General features: G+C 35.6%; 2 protein-coding genes and 4 non-coding genes across 9 annotated transcripts in view; all 6 read left to right on the top strand.

Moving 5' to 3' along the window:
* ACADM (acyl-CoA dehydrogenase medium chain) overlaps positions 1 to 5,386 on the top strand; it is a 30,751-nt gene extending 25,365 nt beyond the window's left edge. For both annotated transcript variants that reach the window (XM_045547727.1, XM_045547726.1), the window contains 2 exons: positions 2,804 to 3,052; positions 4,668 to 5,386. In XM_045547727.1, the coding sequence (XP_045403683.1) occupies positions 2,804 to 3,052; positions 4,668 to 4,739 (321 nt within the window). In that variant the 3' untranslated portion in view covers positions 4,740 to 5,386. The remainder of the gene's footprint in view (positions 1 to 2,803; positions 3,053 to 4,667) is intronic.
* A 3,909-nt stretch (positions 5,387 to 9,295) lies between these two features.
* Positions 9,296 to 9,461, top strand: LOC123636057. Its single transcript, XR_006734299.1, has one exon. It is a non-coding gene; the product is annotated as a U1 spliceosomal RNA (small nuclear RNA).
* Positions 9,462 to 11,679: 2,218 nt separating this feature from the next.
* On the top strand, positions 11,680 to 18,143 carry RABGGTB (Rab geranylgeranyltransferase subunit beta). Of its 3 annotated transcripts, none has more exons than XM_045547728.1 (9): positions 11,680 to 11,737; positions 13,058 to 13,165; positions 14,271 to 14,468; positions 15,032 to 15,137; positions 15,895 to 15,947; positions 16,032 to 16,142; positions 16,699 to 16,824; positions 17,321 to 17,470; positions 17,818 to 18,143. In XM_045547728.1, exons 1-9 carry the CDS (start codon positions 11,735 to 11,737, stop codon positions 17,956 to 17,958), a joined length of 996 nt encoding a protein of 331 aa, XP_045403684.1. In that variant the 5' UTR covers positions 11,680 to 11,734; the 3' UTR covers positions 17,959 to 18,143. The 3 variants fall into 3 exon arrangements, with proteins under 3 accessions (XP_045403684.1, XP_045403685.1, XP_045403687.1); XM_045547729.1 differs by lacking the exon at positions 11,680 to 11,737 and adding an exon at positions 11,764 to 11,845; XM_045547731.1 differs by lacking the exon at positions 11,680 to 11,737 and adding an exon at positions 11,880 to 12,306.
* LOC123636268 lies at positions 12,778 to 12,856 on the top strand. Its single transcript, XR_006734460.1, has one exon. It is a non-coding gene; the product is annotated as a small nucleolar RNA SNORD45 (small nucleolar RNA).
* On the top strand, positions 13,337 to 13,420 carry LOC123636267. Its single transcript, XR_006734459.1, has one exon. It is a non-coding gene; the product is annotated as a small nucleolar RNA SNORD45 (small nucleolar RNA).
* LOC123636269 lies at positions 14,598 to 14,669 on the top strand. The gene has a single exon (XR_006734461.1). It is a non-coding gene; the product is annotated as a small nucleolar RNA SNORD45 (small nucleolar RNA).
* Positions 18,144 to 19,053: the final 910 nt, after the last annotated feature.

Raw genomic sequence — 19,053 nt, 5'->3', positions numbered from 1 at the left:
GTCTTCTGTCAACCACACTGGCCTTTTTGCTGTCCTCCTTACTGTCACTCTTCCCCCAAATATCCTTAAGAATAGCTCTTTCACTATTCAAATTTCACTTCCTCATTCATTTCACTAAGGAATCCACCTCTGTTCACTCTGTGTAAAATAACAGCTCCAACACTATATACTAATCTGCATTTTTTTCTTCAAAGCTATTGTCACTGCTCAATAATATATAAGTGTTTGTTTATTGTCTCCCCTTATATTCTAAGATGTAAGCTCCATACAAGCAGGAAATTTCTGTTTTTAGAAACTTTTATATTCCTAGCATTTAGGATATGTCTTCTGCTGTGAAATTATTCTATTTCATTCATTCAACAAATAGTGATTGAACACTTATTATATTAAAATACACATAATTGGATGCTTCCTCTATTCCATGCACTATTCTAAGTGTTTTATATTTATTAACTCATTTAATCCTCACAATACTGTGGAGTAGATACTCTTATTTCAAATTATCATATGTATTAATAAAAACATTAGGCCCATCTAATAATGATGGCACCAAGATTTGAACCCAAGCAATCACTCAGGTGCCTGTCCTCTTTACACTCTACATGTGCTATTCCCAGGTATAGAAAAGAGATTTGACATAGTTTCTACCCTCAGAAATCTGAAACAAATATGCAGAAATAATATAGAGCAGTATATGATTTAAGTCCCAAAATAAGAGTTACAGGCAGGGTTACAGAAACCAAGAGAGAGATTATCATGGGCTGAATGCATTACAGGGAATCTGAACTGGGTTTAGAACAGAGTTTCTCAAGGTGTAGCTGAAAGCCAACTGAATGAATCTCATTGGGAGTGTTCATTAAAAACATTTAAAAATGAGCACTACCCCAGATATTTTTAATCAGAATCTCTCAAGAGGAGCATGGGCATCTTAAAAAAATTTTTTATTACACACCAGGTTGCCAAGGCTGTGGTAAATATATATAGCACCTCTATATATATTGTCAATGGGAATATAAATTAGCGCAACTTTTATGAACCACCATTTGGTGACAGACATCAAAGTAACTTTGGACCCACAAGACAATGGTAATCTTACGGCTATATTCCATGTGATATTTATCCTTCATTTTAGTATTGTGTAGAAACAACCAATACAGAAACAACCAAAATATTGATCATCCACATAATGGATAGAATATTTTACAGCTATAAATTATACAAAGAAGTGCTTTATGTATTGTCACAGAAAGCTCTCTGAGATTTGCTGATAAGTAAGAAAAGCAAAATGAAGAACCATCAACATACTAAGTTAGTATGTATGTAAAAAGGAGGAGACTATCGATATGTTTGCTTGTATTAAGTCTGGGAGGATAAAAAACAATCTGATAACATTGGTTACCTCCCAGAAGGGTAACTAAATGGAGTGGGACAAGGGTAGGGACAATAGAAATAGAAGGAAAACTTCTTTCCTATATATCCATTTATTCCTTTTGAACTTTGAACTGGTAGAAGTGTTACCTATTAACAAAGTGAAAAAAAATATTGAAAGAATTATTGGCTTAGAAAAATGGACACAATTCTGGCAGGTAGAAGTAGGGAAGGATATTATTTTCCTTGTTCCACATAGGAGTTACAGTAGTCCCTTATCCTTAGGGCATGTGTTCTAAGACCCCCAGTGGATGCCTGAAACCATGGATAATATCAAACCCTATATATACTGTTTTTTCCTATACATACATACCTATGATAAAATTTAATTTATAAATTAAGCACAGAAAGAGATTAGGAATAACTAATAATAGAACAATTGTAACAATATGCCAGCATCACCACTCTTGTGTTTGGAGCCATTAAGTAAAATAAGGGTTACTTGAACACTATCACCGAGATAACCACAACAGTTGATCTGATAACCAAGATGGCTACAAAGTAACTAATGGGCAGGTAGCATATACAGTGTGGATACACTGGACTAAGGGATAATACAGTGAACATCTTGGTCTCTGTTCTTTTTTCCATAAACATCTTTTTCCAAAGTTGCAGCCATACTATGTATTTGAAAATTTCACAGAACAATATATGGTGAGCATATTTCTATCCTACAATGTTGTCTTGGCCATATAATTCATAGATCACTTACTATCCCTTATTGAAAGTATTTGTTTTATGTCTCCTATTTGATTATGAGCCTTTAGAGGATAAGAAGCATCTTTTATTTGTTCTTTCTCCTGTCAGTATTTGATGCAGTGACTCATTATTTTTCACTATCTGGAACAATTTTCTTTAAAAATTCCCAGCAGACACTTACAAGGACACTTATAACTGTTGTGGTAATCGTGCCCAAAATGCATAACCTCATTCCAGTCTTGAGAAAACAATATCAAAGTGAAATTGAGGGAATTTTTACAAAAAATAACCAATCAAATTCTTTAAAAGTGCAAAGTTATAAAAGACAAGGCAAGATTGAGGAATTATTGTATCAGCCTGGGCAAGACTAAGAAGAAATAACTAAATTAAGTGTGTGATCCTGGAACAGAGAAAGAACATTGGTGGAAAACTTGGCCAAATTTGAGTAAGGTATATAGTCTATGATTTAGTTGATAATATTGTACCAATATTAATGTCCTATCCTTGATCATTGTACTGTCGTTTTATAATATGTTAACATTAGAAGAAGCTGGGTATAACTTCATTGTAAGCCTATAATTAGTTGATAAAAAGTTAAAAAAACAAAATGCCCTAAGAAAATAACTTTTAAGTTTTGTCAATAGAGATCCTTAAATTTTTTTCTTTTTAATTCTAGCACCAATGGATATCATTTTTGCTGGCTGAAATGGCAATGAAAGTTGAGCTAGCTAGATTGAGTTACCAGAGAGCAGCCTGGGAGGTTGACTCTGGTCGGCGCAATACCTATTATGCTTCTATTGCAAAGGCGTTTGCTGGAGATATTGCAAATCAGATAGCTACTGATGCTGTGCAGATTTTTGGAGGCAATGGATTTAATACAGAATATCCAGTAGAAAAACTAATGAGGGATGCCAAGATCTATCAGGTAAGGTTAAAAATGATTTTTGTGGTTAGTGAAAGCATAGAATATTCATAAATGACAGGGTAAATTTCTGATTATTTAGGGATTTTTATGCTACTAGCAATAATAAATGACTATCATAGATAGCTGTTAGTTGGTTTTTGGAACTAATTAGTAGAAAGAAGAATGTTATTTTTGATTAAGCATAGGTCTTAAGAGAGAATAGGCTAACAAAGTAAATGGTACAGACATGTACAGTATGTTTGAATCAGTCTGCTTTGAGTTTTAATGTTCTAGATAATTGTAACCCACACTGTTCTCTCCCAAAAGTATGCATGTCATCTAAAATTTATTAAGTTATTTTGTTTTGAATCTTGCCTGACAACTCTTGAATTAATTGAAACCATTACTTGAAGTCAAAAACCAGCATGTGGAAACAGATAACTTTTAAATTAAATTGGTGGTTAGAAAATCTTTGGAGTAATTTAGTAAATAAGATATAAATATATGTATTCTCCACATGTGGCTTAAGTAATTATAACCTATGCTCCTCAATATCTCTTCCTTTGCCTCCCCCAACCCCAGCAAATTATTTGACAAAACCAGTCATTTGAAATCTTGAAGTAGAATCAGAATGCTATCATGAGAAGGAATGTTAGACATAGTACAACCCCTCTATTTAGACATGAAGAAACTGAGGGCCGGGCGTGGTGGCTCACGCCTGTAATCCTAGCACTCTGGGAGGCCGAGGCGGGTGGATCGCTCGAGCTCAGGAGTTCGCGACCAGCCTGAGCAAGAGCGAGACCCCGTCTCTACTAAAAATAGAAAGAAATTATCTGGCCAACTAAAACATATATAGAAAAAAAATTAGCCGGGCATGGTGGCACATGCCTGTAGTCCCAGCTACTGGGGAGGCTGAGGCAGTAGGATCGCTTAAGCCCAGGAGTTTGAGGTTGCTGTGAGCTAGGCTGATGCCATGGCACTCACTCTAGCCAGGGCAACAAAGTGACACTCTGTCCCAAAAAAAAAAAAAAAAGAAACTGAGGACCAGAATTTGTGTCTTATTTAAAGTCACAAGTTTATATGGTGATATTCTCTCTCTCCTAGAGCCTGTGATTTTAATTATTACTATTATCAATGATTTAACTTTTCCCTGCCATTGGAGAAGATGGCTAGGATTAGAAGTTTGGAATGGAAATGAGGGATGACTACTAAAATCCTTCCAGCATTTTTTTCTTTAGCAACTGTTCTTAGGTTTAAGAGTAAGAATAGGAAATGACTGAAGGTGACAAAGCTAAGAATAGTTCAGAAAAGTTGCATAAGTATTTTGGCAACATTAAACTTAAGTTTTCCCAAACTTTCTAAAATGTAAATATCCTTTTCTTTGATGTTTTGAAGATTCTTCTCCCAAATTTTGGTAAATGACTTTTTATAATTATTTAAACTGATTTTTAGAGAATTGTCTAGTCTCATGGTTTCACGAAGTCAGGTTGCAGAATCTCTATAGGCTACTTACCCTATAGATGACTTGATTCAATTTAGTATTACAGTGCAGCTTATACTACTGTCCAGAATATTGAATAAATCAAGATGTTTATGTACTGAAGATATTTAACCTACACTTACATTTTTCTTGCAGATTTATGAAGGTACTTCACAAATTCAAAGGCTTATTATAGCCCGTGAACACATCGGCAAGTATAAAAGTTAAAGAGATTGCTATAGAACCATGATTCATCATTGAGTAACTAGAACATGATCCACTGTGTAAGCTCCAGAAAAGAGAAAGGGCTTTAACATTTTTCCAGTGAAAATAAAAATAAAAATGAGTACTCTTATACTAAATCTAAGTAACTGATTCTAATAGTAGTTTATACTTTAACTCTATATGATTTCCCTTTTCTGAAATAGATTTGGTTTTATTAAAGTTATTTGTTGTCCTTAGTACCACTGTATTATGAATTACATTAAGCTAGAAAAATACATTTGTTTTGTATTTTAATCCCTTTAAAGTAGCAGAAATTCCTTGGAATTCCATTATTTTTCCAGTGACAGAAAAGTAGGCTTATAAAGTATTCAGAAGTTCCAAATTTACATTGAGAAAATATTGTAGGATTTGGACACCATCAAACAACTTATCAGTGACTGTGTAGACTCAATGGTATTCTTTTATTAGAGTTCATTTTACTGCAACTTGGAAAGCATCTTCTTTCAGTTTTGTACAGGAACAGTCAAAATTTTGATATTCATATTCACCTATTATACAAGTACAAGAAGCTTCTTGAAAATCTTATTTAATTCTGAGCCCACAGTTCACTTGCCTTATTTAAAATAAATCAATAAATTTGCCTTAAATTACTTTTATGTGACTCTGTTGGTCTCTAGGTAGACTTTGGTCTATTGTACACAATCTCATTTCATGTGCATGGATTTTGAAAAGGAACTTAAAATTTTTAAGTGTTTATTACCATATCTTTTTGTATTCTTCCAAGTTTTATTACTTCATGTAATAGTATATACTTCATGTATTAATATTTACCATGATAAAAATGAGTCATATTTTGATTCTGAATTGCATAAAGTTACCTATCCATTTTAATTAGATTATATTACTAGAGACCTTGGAAAATATAAATAAAAAATAACATAAGAACCAAAATATGTGAATTTAATATTTCTTTGTAATTCTAAATATCAAATATTGCTAAAATCTGTTATACTAAATAGAGTATTTTCTGACACCACTTCTCATTCTCCATTTCTCTAATATCAACTATGTATCCTCCATTTCAATTCTGTTTTGACACTACCCAGCGTTAGGCTCAATCCCACAAGCCTGCCCTCACTTCAGAGGCCAATCACAAGTCCTGGGTCCCCAAGCTGCCCATACTTTGTCCAACATGGCTACAAATTCAAGTATTCCCATAATCCCATTGTCAGGCTCAATTATTTGCTAAAATAGCTTACAGAATTCAGGAAAATATTTACATTTACCTATTTATTTTTTAATATTTTTTAAAATATTATTTCAAAATATTAAGGGGGTATAGATGTTTTTGGTAAATGGCTTGAGTCAAGGCTATAAGTGTGCCCATCACCCTAATAGTGTTCATTGTACCCATTAGGTGGGTTTTTGCCACTTCCCTCCTCCTCCCTGCTTGATTTGCAATGACTCTTACTTTCCTCTGTGTACTTGTGTGCCCATTGGTTAGTTCCAATTTATTAGAGAGCACATGTAGTGTTTGTTTTTTCTAGAGATACTTCACTTAGGATAATGGTTTTCAGTTCCTTCCAAATTGCCACAAAAGGCATTAATTCATCCTTTTTAATGGCTGAGTAGTACTTCATGGTATACATATACCACATTTTGTTAATCTATTCATGAATTGGTGGGCACTGGGGTTAATTCCACATCTTTTCAATTGTGAATTGTGCTTTAATAAACATCTGAGTACAGGCATCATTTTGATGAAATGACTTCTTTTCCTTTAGGTAGATACCCAGTAGTGGGATTTCTGGATCGAATGGTAGGTATACTTCTAGTTCTTTGAGAAATCACCATAGTGTTTTCCCTAGGGGTTGTACCAACATAAGGTACCAAACAGTAAGAATTCTAGAAGAAAATATAGGGAAAAACTCTTCTAGACATCAGTCTAGGCAAAGAATTTATGACTAAGACCCCAGTGGCAATCATAGCAGCAACAAAAATTTAAAAATGGGACTTGATTAAATTAAAAGGCTTCTGCACAGCTAAGGAAATAATCAACAGAGCAAACAACCTACAGAATGGGAGAAAATATTTGCAATCTACACTTCCGATAAAGTGCTAATAACTAGATTCTACAGAGAACTCAAATCAGCAAGAAAAATATTAACAACCCCATTAAAAAGTGGGCAAACACATGAACAGAAATTTTTCAAAAGAAGATAGGTAATAGCCAACAAACATGAAAAAGTGCTCAATATCACGAATCATCAGGGAAATGCAAATTAAAACCACAATGAGATACCACCTTACTCCTGTTAGAATGGCTTTTATTAAAAAGTCCAAAAACAATAGATGCTGGTGCAGATGCAGAGAGAAAGGACCGCTTATACACTGTTGGTAGGACTGCAAATTAGTACCTGTTTACTTTAAAGGCGACAACTCAAGAACAGCCAATGGAAGACACATATAGGGCAAGGTATGAAGGGGGGGGAGGTGCAGAGCTTCCATGCCCTCTCCTAGCATACCACCTTCCCAGCACCTCTATGTGTTCACCAACTTGGAAACTCCCTGAATCTCATTAAAGAGTTTTCATAGACCTCAATCTCCATTCTCCCTCTTTTCCAGAGGTCAGGGGTAAAGCTCGAAAGTTCTCAACCTCTGCTAGTTTGCCAGAACTGCCATAAAAAATACACTGCAGACTGGATGGCTTAAACAGAAATTTAGTTTCTCACAGTTCTGGAGACTAGACATTCAAAATCAACATGCCATCAGGGGTGGGGCGCAGTAACTCACGTCTGTAATCCGAGCACTGTGGGAGGCCAAGGCGGAAAGATAGCTTGAGATCAAGAGTTCAAGACCAGCCTGAGTAAGAGTGAGACCCTGTCTCCACTAAAAATAGAAAAAATTAGCTCGGTGACTAAAAATATAAAAAATTAGCCCAGCATGGTAGCACGAGCCTGTAGTCCCAGCTGCTTGGGAGGCTGAGGTAGGATTGCTTGTGCCCAGGAGTTTGAGGTTGCCATGAGCTAGGCTAATGCCATGGCACTCTAGCCTGGGCAACAGAGTGAAACTCTGTCTCAAAAAAAAAAAGGTGCCATTAAGGTTGGTTTCTGAAGAGGTCTCTTCTTGGCTTGTAGACTGCTACCTACTTGCTGTGTCTTCACGTGTCCTCTGTGCAAGCAGAAGGGTTGGGTTGGGAGGAGCTTTGATATCTCTTTCTCTTCTTATAAGTGCTATTGGATTAGAGCCTTACTCTTGTGACTTTGTCAGGTTTCAGTGTGAAAATGTCGGTTTTTGACACACTCATGGCCAAAGAATGACCAGACACACCAAAGTAAGGCAAACAAGAAAATGAGGTTTATTGAGGAGAGAAAGAGAATTATAGGGCAAGGGCAAAATATAGGTTTACAGAGCATGATACATACGCCACAGATGATGATCAGACCCATTGTTACAACAAAGGGAGAGCCAAAGGAAGGGCAAAGAGAGGCCTGATTATGGTCTCGCAAGATTATTCTTGATCACAAAAAGGCAGGTTTCATTAGGTATGGCCTGATTATTTACCTAGGTACAGCAAGAGTGTTAATTAACCATATAGGTCTCCTCAAATTTGCTTTGCTAGGTCTCCTCAAATTTGCTTTGCAAATCCAGAGCTATGCAATACTGAACAATTACTAAGGCCACAGGATTAACTTCTGTCTGAAAGTTTTCATAAGGAACCGCAAATTGGACTTTTAAAAGCCTGTATAACTTGCAATCTCAAAGCTAGGGAACAAAGCTCAAGAAACTCTCCACTAGATTTCTCCTGTCAAATCTAAGAATTTGGGTGAATTTCTCTCCTCAGCATCTTTAAAATTTGCCAGGGTTCCTGGCTTGCCAAGCAGTGCCCTTCTTTACCACCTGTAAGATTGGAACCACTTAAGCAAGTCAGGTATCATTCTAGGTTTACCGAGATGGTTTTGTAGGCATTCAGTCTACATATAGCCAACTTATTTTTAATAATGCGCTTGTCATAACTGATTAAATGAAAATTATTCTCAAATAAGACACTCTAGGTATGGTCCTGGTTACACAATCAATTTGTTCAATTATATCCTAGTAAAAACGAATACACATTCCAATTGAATATTGCCAAGAAATACAAGGAGATTCAGTACATGTTTCTGAATTTTGAGAGCTAAAATCATATATATCATTTTAAAATTTCAGTCTACAAAAGCAGAGTCTACTAAATTGAAGTACAGAAATAGCTTAAGAAGTAAAAAGGGCTTCCTCATATACCATAAAACCAGAACATTACAACTACATCAATATTCCAAAAAATAACCATGATTAAATTTCCCTCATTAGTTCATTCAGTCCTATTTAATTGTTCTGCTGGAAATTGGGTCAGTGGACTGCTTGTATGAAGAAGTCTGCTTCTAGACTAACAGGAGTCCTGGAAATGCTGACTCAGTTTGCTGCGATGGTTTGAATATTGTCTAGCTATGTCCATTCAGAAGCCTATACCCAAGAGTCTATTTGAAGTATTTATCAATGGTTCAAAATATCAATAGTTCAAACTTACCTGGCAGGGGAGATACCATGATCATGAAGGTGGTTTTCCCAGGGTGAGACTTATCCATTGTACTCTGGATGTGCTGACCTCCGGTAATTTCCCCAAATGTGGGAAACTCAACTGCATAATTTGTGGTAATGGGGGAACTGCATTTGTGCTTCCTGCTGTATTAAAAAAACTATATGTGTATATAATCAATAGTTCAAAGCACCTGGTCCTTTCTATGAGGCTCTAAGACTGTCCTTTCTTGAAGACACAAATTTTTGCCTCTAGCTTATAGCAGAAACCTCAAATAAGCATCAGAGTAAAACCAAAACTCTGTAGTCATCTATCTGTAGATGACCAAGGCTGAATGGTGATAGTTAATTACTTTATTCCATATCATAAAGGAAGAGAGTAAAATTCCCTTTTATAGCATAGCTACATTTCTTTAGTAGGGGAATATTTTTATTCTTTGAATAAAAGTACCAGAATATTCAGTGAAAAGTAAGCCTTTCTTAAATCCTATCTCCCACTCAACCATTTCTCGTCATTGTAGCTGCTTTTGGTAATTCCATGCATTCACATTATATACGTATATTTTTACCTTTGTTTCCTACACAAATAGTAGCATACTATACAGTTCAGTACTTTTTTTTTACGTTTGTTATCACTAAGTATTGAAAATCTTAACGTAGCAATGTATGTAGAGCTTCTTCGTTCTTTTCAAAGGTTGTATAATGAATGTACCATAGTTTATTTAACTTTTTGATAGTCAATTAAAATTTTTGTAATCTTTTGCTATTATAAGACTACTACTATGACAGATACCTTCACAACAGCAACAATAGAATAATACCTTCAGTTGTTGAGAAAAAACTGCTAACCTAGAATTGCAAACCCATAAAATTCTTTGAAGAATCATCGGAGTGAAATAAAGGCATTTTCAGAAAAACACAACTGACAGTTTTCTACCAACAATCATTAAAGGAAGGAAAAAAAATGATTCCATAAGGACAGTGTGATATGCAAGAGGAAATAATTAAGTGAACTGATAAACTATGTAGGCAAAAAATTTGCCCATATTAGATGATGATAAATATTTTTGAATTTATAAAATGAACATAACAAATACTATAGAACAAGTCAAAAGGAAGGTGGGTTGATTAGAATGTTCTAAGGTTCTTGGCTGGGGGTGGTAGCTCACGCCTGTAATCCTAGCACTTAGGGAGGCCCAGGTAGGAAGATGGCTTGAGGCCAGGAGTTCAAGACCAGCCTAAGCAACATAGTGAGACCCCATTTCTACAAAAAATACAAAAATTATCAGGGAGTGGTGGCATGCCCCTGTAGTCTCAGCTACTCAGGAGGCTGAGGCAGAGGGATCACTTGAGCCCAGGCCTTTGTGGTTTCAGTGAGCTGTGATGATGCCAATGTACTCTACCCTGGGTGATGGAATAAGATCCTGTCTCAAAAACAAAAACAAAAAGGAATATTTTAAGGTTTTTGTACTGTTGGGAAGAAGAGTAAGGATATTAACTTTAGACATATTTTAATTGTGCAAGGTAAATTTCAAAGTAGTTGTGTTTGTGACCTCTAAACCAGAAGATCAGAAAAAATAGCATAGGGAAACATTATTAAAATTCAATTTTTTTAAAGGCAAGAAAGGGCAAAACAATAAAAAGCACAGAAAACGTGAAACATATATAGAAACAAGTCCAAAAAATAAATACATGTAAATGGACTGAAATTACTAAAGTTGGACAAGAAGCTAAGCCATATTTTGTTCATAAGACACACTAATGGGTGTTCAAAAATGCTGAAGTGTGAAACACAAGAACGCACAAACGAAACTAGCTGACATCCGGGTTCTGTGGCAAGCTCTTAAAGGCAAATGGATGCTTCTTTTTTGAAAGCAATTTTCAGTATATTAAGTACTAACACTTCCTGAGGAAGTGGGGGATGATGGCGGTAAGAAGCCAGACCTAGAATGGACAAGGCACATAGGGTGTGTGAACATTTCATGACCAGTCATTCAAAAACTACTTGTTGAACACTCACTACTGCAAGCAGGCACTCTACGAATTAATGGCCATTTCAGATCTTCGGAGCACCAACAACCTCAATCAAGAACAAATGATTTCACTCCTTGCCTTATCTTCCTTAAAGAAAATGATTTCCAAAAAGCAACTCAGATATTTAAAGAGTATTTGAAACTGTTTTAGACAAATCAAACTGATCAAAGGACGAGAAAATTGACGCCAAGGCCTTTGGGCGCAGGCAGTGAGGACACCTATGAGCAATCGGTGGGGTCCTAGGGCAGCCGTGGAATTGCTCCATCCTTCAGGCAGGAGCGTGGTCAGCTAAGTCAGCGCGCGGAGGGGACCTACGGGGCGCTTCTGCGCAGGCGTGGGCGCCTAAGTCTATCCAGGATCTGCTCGGCTCTGTCCTTTCGTTCGTAGACATGGTGAGTGAGGCAGTCTCGCTGCTAACTGGAAGGGTCGGGAGCATACCTGGTAGGGTAGTTTTGAGCAGCGTAGTTACTATACAGTTGTTTTCCAAGTATGGGAAAATGGTAAGACATGGGCCTTGTAAGGTTTCCTGAGGGCTCAGGGTGAAATATTACTCAGCGTTTTTGGCAGACCTCGCGGGCACAATGGTTTTGTCCAGGCTTCTTCCCGTTGACCGGGCCTCTTAGGGTTAAACAATCCTGTTTCTTAATTCCTCTTAAGAAGCTGGGGCTGATTGGTGGCTTTTTTCTAACGTTTTTTTCCGGCTTAAAAATTAACGTTAAAATCGTTAGTGATATAGTCTAGCTTGAAAACCTCGTAAATTTAAATGGTATCCGAAGGAAATTCGCTACGTAAGCATTTTTGGTAATCTTCGTGAGCTACTTACAGAATTAACGCATTCTCAACCACCAGGATGTATGTAAGAAAGGAGAACTAGAGGAGTATCCGCATCACCTGAGGACTTGTTGCAAATATACTCAGATTAAAGATGGAGCTAAAGAGACTGATTTGATTAACTTTTGGGGTGCGTAGAAGGTGCCTTGGAACTTGCATTTGATTAAGCAAGAATTTGCCTCAAGTTAAGAGCTAGGTTTTTTTGGTAATGTTTCTGACCCAGATGCGGTGGCTCACGTTTGTAATCCCAGCACTTTGGGAGGCCGAGACAGGAGGATCGCTTGAGGCTAGGAGATGGAGACCAGCCTGGACAACAGTGGGACCTTGTGTCTAGGGAAAAAAAAAAGTTTTAAAATTGGTTGGACGTGGTGGCGCTTGTCTGTATTCCCAGCCACGCGGGAAGCTAAGGCAGGAGGATCCTTGAGCCCAGAAGTTCAAGCTTATAGCAAGAAAGACCCTGTCTGATAAGAAAATGCTTCTTCTGTATGCTTTTTGCCACATGCAAACATAAGTTGTGCTGTATTGGTGAGCTCTGCTATTCTCTGGTCTTTCATTTTACTTTGAGTGAAAGAAAACAGCAAATGCAGGTGGTAGTTTTTTGGGTCGATGATGAGCTGGCATGTATTCTGAATTTAAAGTTGATTAATACTACTTTAGCTCTAGAATTACTCTGAGACCTGAAAATTACCTGAATCTTGACTAAGATGGAATTGTAATGCTTTAAGTTCTTTTTGTTCAGATGCTTGCAAGTTTTAAATTGAAAGTTTTTCTGTGGCAAGATAGTATTAGAGTAAAACTCAGGAATGTATTGAATATATGCTTTGGGATAGAACATTAAATGCTATATCATTGATGAGATCACAACTTTCTTATTTTGAAAGGGCACTCCACAGAAGGATGTTATTATCAAGTCAGATGCACCCAACACCCTATTATTGGAGAAACATGCAGATTATATTGCGTCCTATGGCTCAAAGAAAGATGATTATGTATGTATGATTTTAAAGTTCAGTGCATGTACCTTGGATATCTGAGATTAGGGGTTTATCAAAATCAGTTGTGGTTCTTAACAATACTGAAAGTGCTTGCCAGACAAAATAGATTGGGGCTTTGAGGCACAAAATGGGCTTATATTTTTGTAGTTGGGGTAAGGCTTTCAAGGTCAGTGATGTTTTGGCATGTATTACCTGAATCTATTGCTGATGTGTCATAACACTTGAGCTCTAGAATTACGCTGAGACCTTGAAAAAGTTTTACCTTAAATTTTTAAACTTCAAAGATTAGTTTTCTTCTCTGGGACAATCTCAGTAATAAGTAATAAACAACTTACTTATAAAAGTAAATGTTTTTCCCAACAATGTCCAAACAGTTCGAATTACCTACGAGTTTGGGGAACATGTGGTATTCACAAATGTTTTACTGAAGTGTTAGGTTGTTTTCATAACCTTGCAGTTAAATACTTAGTAGCAGTCATGAAGTAAGTACTTTTTTCCAGTACTTGAAGGGGTGGGGCTTGACTTATTTATGCCTTTTATCTGTAAAACTGTACTGCCCAACTGTAAAACCTTGCATTTGGGTTGGTAACTAACTACTATTACCTGATAGGAAACCACTGAAATAGAATGGATTGTGGCTGCAGCAAAAATTTGTGGAATCTTTTCATGTGGTTATGTCATTTACTAATAGATAATAGATTTTGTACAGAGTCCATATGTTAAAACAATGGATGTCTAATAAATATGAAATAGGTACTCGGAAAGAAACATGCTCCACTAATTTTACAGATGAAAAAGATAGATTCTTCTGACTTATTTTACCTCTGGTCAGCTCTTGGAAGAAACTAAAGCCCTATTTTGTATTGTCAGTCATAGGTGAATTTATCATATGCTTGTTAGGTAATTTTTTTCTGAGTAACAATTGTGTCTGAAGATGGCTTCTAACTTTGAGAGCCACAAATTTAAACTCACTACTGGTTAGTGATATTGTTAAGATCAGCAGAAGTAAAAATAGTGGCTAGTGAGTTAGCTTTATGTGTTTTATCTCTTTAATCTTCACCAATTCAAACTGACACATTTAAGAAATTGTGTATTTTAGGAATACTGCATGTCTGAGTATTTGAGAATGAGTGGTATCTATTGGGGTCTGACAGTAATGGATCTCATGGGACAACTTCATCGCATGAATAGAGAAGAAATTCTGACATTTATTAAGTCATGCCAACATGAGTGTGGTGGAATAAGTGCTAGTATCGGACATGATCCTCATCTTTTATACACTCTTAGTGCTGTCCAGGTAAATGCTAATTAAAATTTAACAGTGTATCCTCTTAATTTGAGAATTGGGAACTGAACCTATGTATTAGGAAGGTGACAAAATCAGTATCTTAAGACAAATTTCATTACAAGTGAAGTGGTCCTACAAGGTCAGTGATGTAATGGCATGTATTAGCTGAATGAAAAGTTGATGTGAGTTCCAATATTACACTGAGACCTTGGAGGGTAAAATTTGTATTTTCAGTATGTAAATATTTGACAATCACTAAATGGAGTTATTTAGTTTTGATACCAGTTAAGATCCACATGGTGGTTTAAAATATATTTATTTCTGTATATGTGAGTTAGTTTATTTGAGTATCTTGGAATGCCAAATTATAATTTATATGTGGAAAAATTATATGGTTAAAGTTTTGAGTTTGTTGGTAATACCTGTAATTTTATTAAATAACAAGGTCTGCATACTTGAGAAAAGATTAATATACATAGGCAAAAGAACATGTGTGACTACTTAAAGGGAGTTGGTAACAGCATTAGAATGAACTTGAAGGAGTATTTACCTAATATTTGTCTTCATTGCAGATTCTTACTCTGTATGATAGTATTAATGTTATTGACGTAAACAAAGTTGTGGAATATGTTCAAAGTCTACAGAAAGAAGATGGTTCTTTTGCTGGAGACATTTGGGGTAATGTTCAATTTGATCCATGCTACCCAAAATAGCAATATTACAATGCCCTGGCTTTGCTAGTGACCTATTTATAAGGATTTTTTTTTTTAAGTTTTTCATCTTTTCAGGTCCCACTAAGCAGCTGGTCTAACTGAAGTTAATGGTCTGCTGGAAGTTCCAGCATGCACTGTGGTAGTTATGTCAGCATACAGGAGCACTGGAACACAGGGGGCCAGATAAGGTAGGTGAAATTTTTTTCCCCAATATTTGGTGGCTTTGTAAAGTTTTAAAACTACTTGCTGGAAAGGGAAACATACTCAAAAAACTTTACAAACTTACTGAATATTTGAGTGGAGGGAGGAAATAGAATTTTATTTGATAAATCCAGCTAATCTCTGCTTCAGGGATGAACACGGTGCAGGCCAGAGAGACCAGCTGCTTCATGGGATATGAAAATCTACTTTATAAAGTAGAGGAAGCTTACTTGCATTATTAAAAACTGACCAGTCCTTTTGGGTCTGTTAGTTTCTTTTTCTGGGCATTTGTAAGCAACTTGGGTAATTTGCTAGTTTTGACAAAACAGTTTTCTAGTTGTTAGCTTCTTGAGAAGTAAAGGCATTTAACTTTAGATTAGCCTTCCTCCTGACTAAAATGAAAGTCAGGCTTGAACTCTGGGAAATTTAATTGGTAGTTGTATAGATTTTGTTCTTAGGTAACATTATATATAATGATCAGAAGCCTCTGGTAACATGGTTTGGTTTTATCTCTATTTTAGGAGAAATTGATACAAGATTCTCTTTCTGTGCAGTGGCAACTTTGGCTCTATTGGTAAGTTTTGTATACTGTATTGAAATGATTAAGTGCCCATTGAATACTCTGGAATTTAATGGGCACATTTTTTTCTGTTTATAGGGGAAGCTTGATGCTATTAATGTGGAAAAGGCAATTGAATTTGTTTTATCCTGTATGAACTTTGATGGTGGATTCGGTTGCAGACCAGGTTCTGAATCGCATGCTGGGCAGGTAATTTATTAATGCAGGTTAAAATTTAGTGTCAGTTTGGAAGAGATAACCAGTGTAATAAAATGGGAAGATGTGTCAATAGTAATTTCAGTGTCTGTTAATATGAATGTAGTGAGTTTGATAAGGGATATTGAGGATGATATTTTTATAGTAACTTGCTTTTACATAGTGGATGCCCTCTGACCCCAAGCAAGCATAAGTAGGTTCATAAACACCAAAATACATTTTCATCTTCCATTAATTTTTAATGAACTATGCAGATGAAAACATTCTATCCCTACCTACCCTCGTGATAAATGAGCACCTCTTTACTTGTGCCAGAGAACATTCTGTATGTAAATAGTTGTGAAATACTTAGCTATGAAGAAATTTTGACAACAGTATTTTAGTGCAGAATTGGATCCTAGTAATAGTGTGCTTGGATTTCTGGGCGTTAAATTATTACATCAGAAAGTAAAACTTCAGTTATAAAGTTGTTTTAATAATTTGAATAGTTTTTATCAGTTTTACTATCAAGAAATTACTATACACATGTACTTTATGTCTGTAATTTTAGATCTATTGTTGCACAGGATTCCTGGCTATTACCAGTCAGTTGCATCAAGTAAATTCTGATTTACTTGGTTGGTGGCTTTGTGAACGACAGTTACCCTCAGGTGGACTCAATGGAAGACCAGAGAAGGTATTGTTTCATAAGCCGTGTTCTGTTAGCTTCATAACCTTGAGTGAATGCTGCTGCTTTGTCTTGCACATTTCAATATTGTTCTTGAAAATTGACTGAGCTTTTTATCTTTATTGTAATTTTCCAGTAACACCTCCTAAAAAGACTGCCTTTGGGAAATGTAGAACCTCTTGGGTTGAAATGCTCATTGATCCTGGTATCCATATCCAGACACTCTTGCCCATCTATGGGTGTGAAAGTACAATTGATTTTGACAAAGAGACTGTGAAGTGGAGTTTAGTGTTCTCTTACCCATTGATTATCTTTAATTCTAAGCAAGCATTTTAAACACCACAAGTCAGTATATCCCTTGATTTCCTACCTCCTGTCTCCCTACTGTTTGAACATTAGATTACTTAAGAGTGAGACTTATCCACTTTTAAACTGTTCTCAAAACTAGGGAAATAAAAGAATAAAATTGTGACAACTTTTTGTGACCTTTTTTTCCCCTTCTTAGTTACCAGATGTATGCTATTCATGGTGGGTGCTGGCTTCCCTAAAGATAATTGGAAGGCTTCATTGGATTGACAGAGAGAAATTGCGTAGTTTCATCTTAGCATGTCAAGATGAAGAAACGGGGGGATTTGCAGACAGACCAGGAGATATGGCAAGTGTATTTCTGTCATGTTTGTATAAGTTATTTTTTCAGTATTGGCATTAGTTCATGGTGTTTCCAGGTCTAGAACTGGGTGGGTGTTGCTTTGAAAGTGGTAATTTTTTTGGTGACTTAATTTTTAAATGTATGAAAGATAAAGGCCAAACCTGCAGAAATTTCTCATTTGTTACCATTGCTATCAAAATAGTACATGGTAAAGGTCAGGCATTTAAAAACATCTTGAGGTCTTTTTATTTCAGCCACTTAAGCATACACATACAATATAATTGACTCTAATGTAAATACTTATAGTTATTTTTAGAAGTTTTCATTTTGTAATAGTCATTATTTTTTAATAGGTGGATCCTTTTCATACATTATTTGGAATTGCTGGATTGTCACTTTTGGGAGAAGAACAGATTAAACCTGTTAGTCCTGTTTTTTGCATGCCTGAGGAAGTGCTTCGGAGGATGAATGTTCAGCCTGAGCTAGTGAGCTAGATTCATTGAATTTGAACTAGATTCAAAAGTTGAATAGTGTAGTTTTGCCATCTCAACATTTCTGTATTTGAAGTGCTTATCAAACTTAAAAACTACTGTTAATACTTTGTATATTAATTGTTAAATTAATTTTCATAAATCATGTAATTATATATTGTAAAATAAAGACCTGTATTTTATTTTCACCCAGTTTTTTGTTTGTACTTCAGTGTATCTGTTGTTCATGTCTCCATAACAGAGCAAACTTTAAAAAAATTCTTGGGTTCTACTTGATTTCTTGCCCATGTGTTCCTTTCATGTATTCTATAACAATAGTTAATGTAAAATGGTTTGTCAATAAGAATGTTAACTGATAAAAATGGATAAACCTTATATATGAATTAAGATGCACAAAATAAATGGCTGCCACAATTTGGAAATAATTTGTAGGTTTTTGAGTATATGATTACTTTGAAGTCACATTTAATTTAGGTAGGTGACAATTCACCATCTTAGAATAGGCTTGCAACTTGGACTAATTAATAGCATTTTATAGATCTGAATTACCCAAGGGATTGTTGGCTTTTTTTTTCTTTCTCCCAATAAGGAAACAGTTTAACAGATCAGTTGGGTTATTTGAACCTGTGTTTCACTAAAATGAGCACAACCATTGTGTAAGAGATTACAGTTTCAGTGAAAATAAGATATTTTAATGAACATTTTTCTTGATAAAAGTTTAGGTTTTCTCAAACATTTGCAATACCCTGTGCAATAGTCATCCTGAATAATAGAGTTCTTAAAGGATTACATGTGGATAAACTATGCCATTGGTAACTTCTGATATTTAACAGTTGTGTGAATTTGGTAATAGTGTAAATATAATGTTATCTATGGCATTATGCAGAGGATTTTATGTTTCCTCAAGCATCCCTAGGAAGGTGGTACTATTGCCATATTCAATTGAGAAAAGTAAGTAATTTTCCAAAGGTCACCATATGTTGCAAAGCTGGAGTTTGAACTTACGTAGTTTGCTCTTATTTTGTATATGTAAAACAAGAGTACTAGAAATTGAGAGATTGGGAACTGTTTTTAAACTATGCAAGAGATCTCACCCCA

This window comes from Lemur catta, chromosome 3 (genome assembly GCF_020740605.2).
Source record: "Lemur catta isolate mLemCat1 chromosome 3, mLemCat1.pri, whole genome shotgun sequence".
NCBI lineage: Eukaryota > Metazoa > Chordata > Mammalia > Primates > Lemuridae > Lemur > Lemur catta.
The sequence above is the reverse complement of the archived record's forward strand: the minus strand, read 5'-3'. Positions and strand labels throughout refer to the sequence as shown.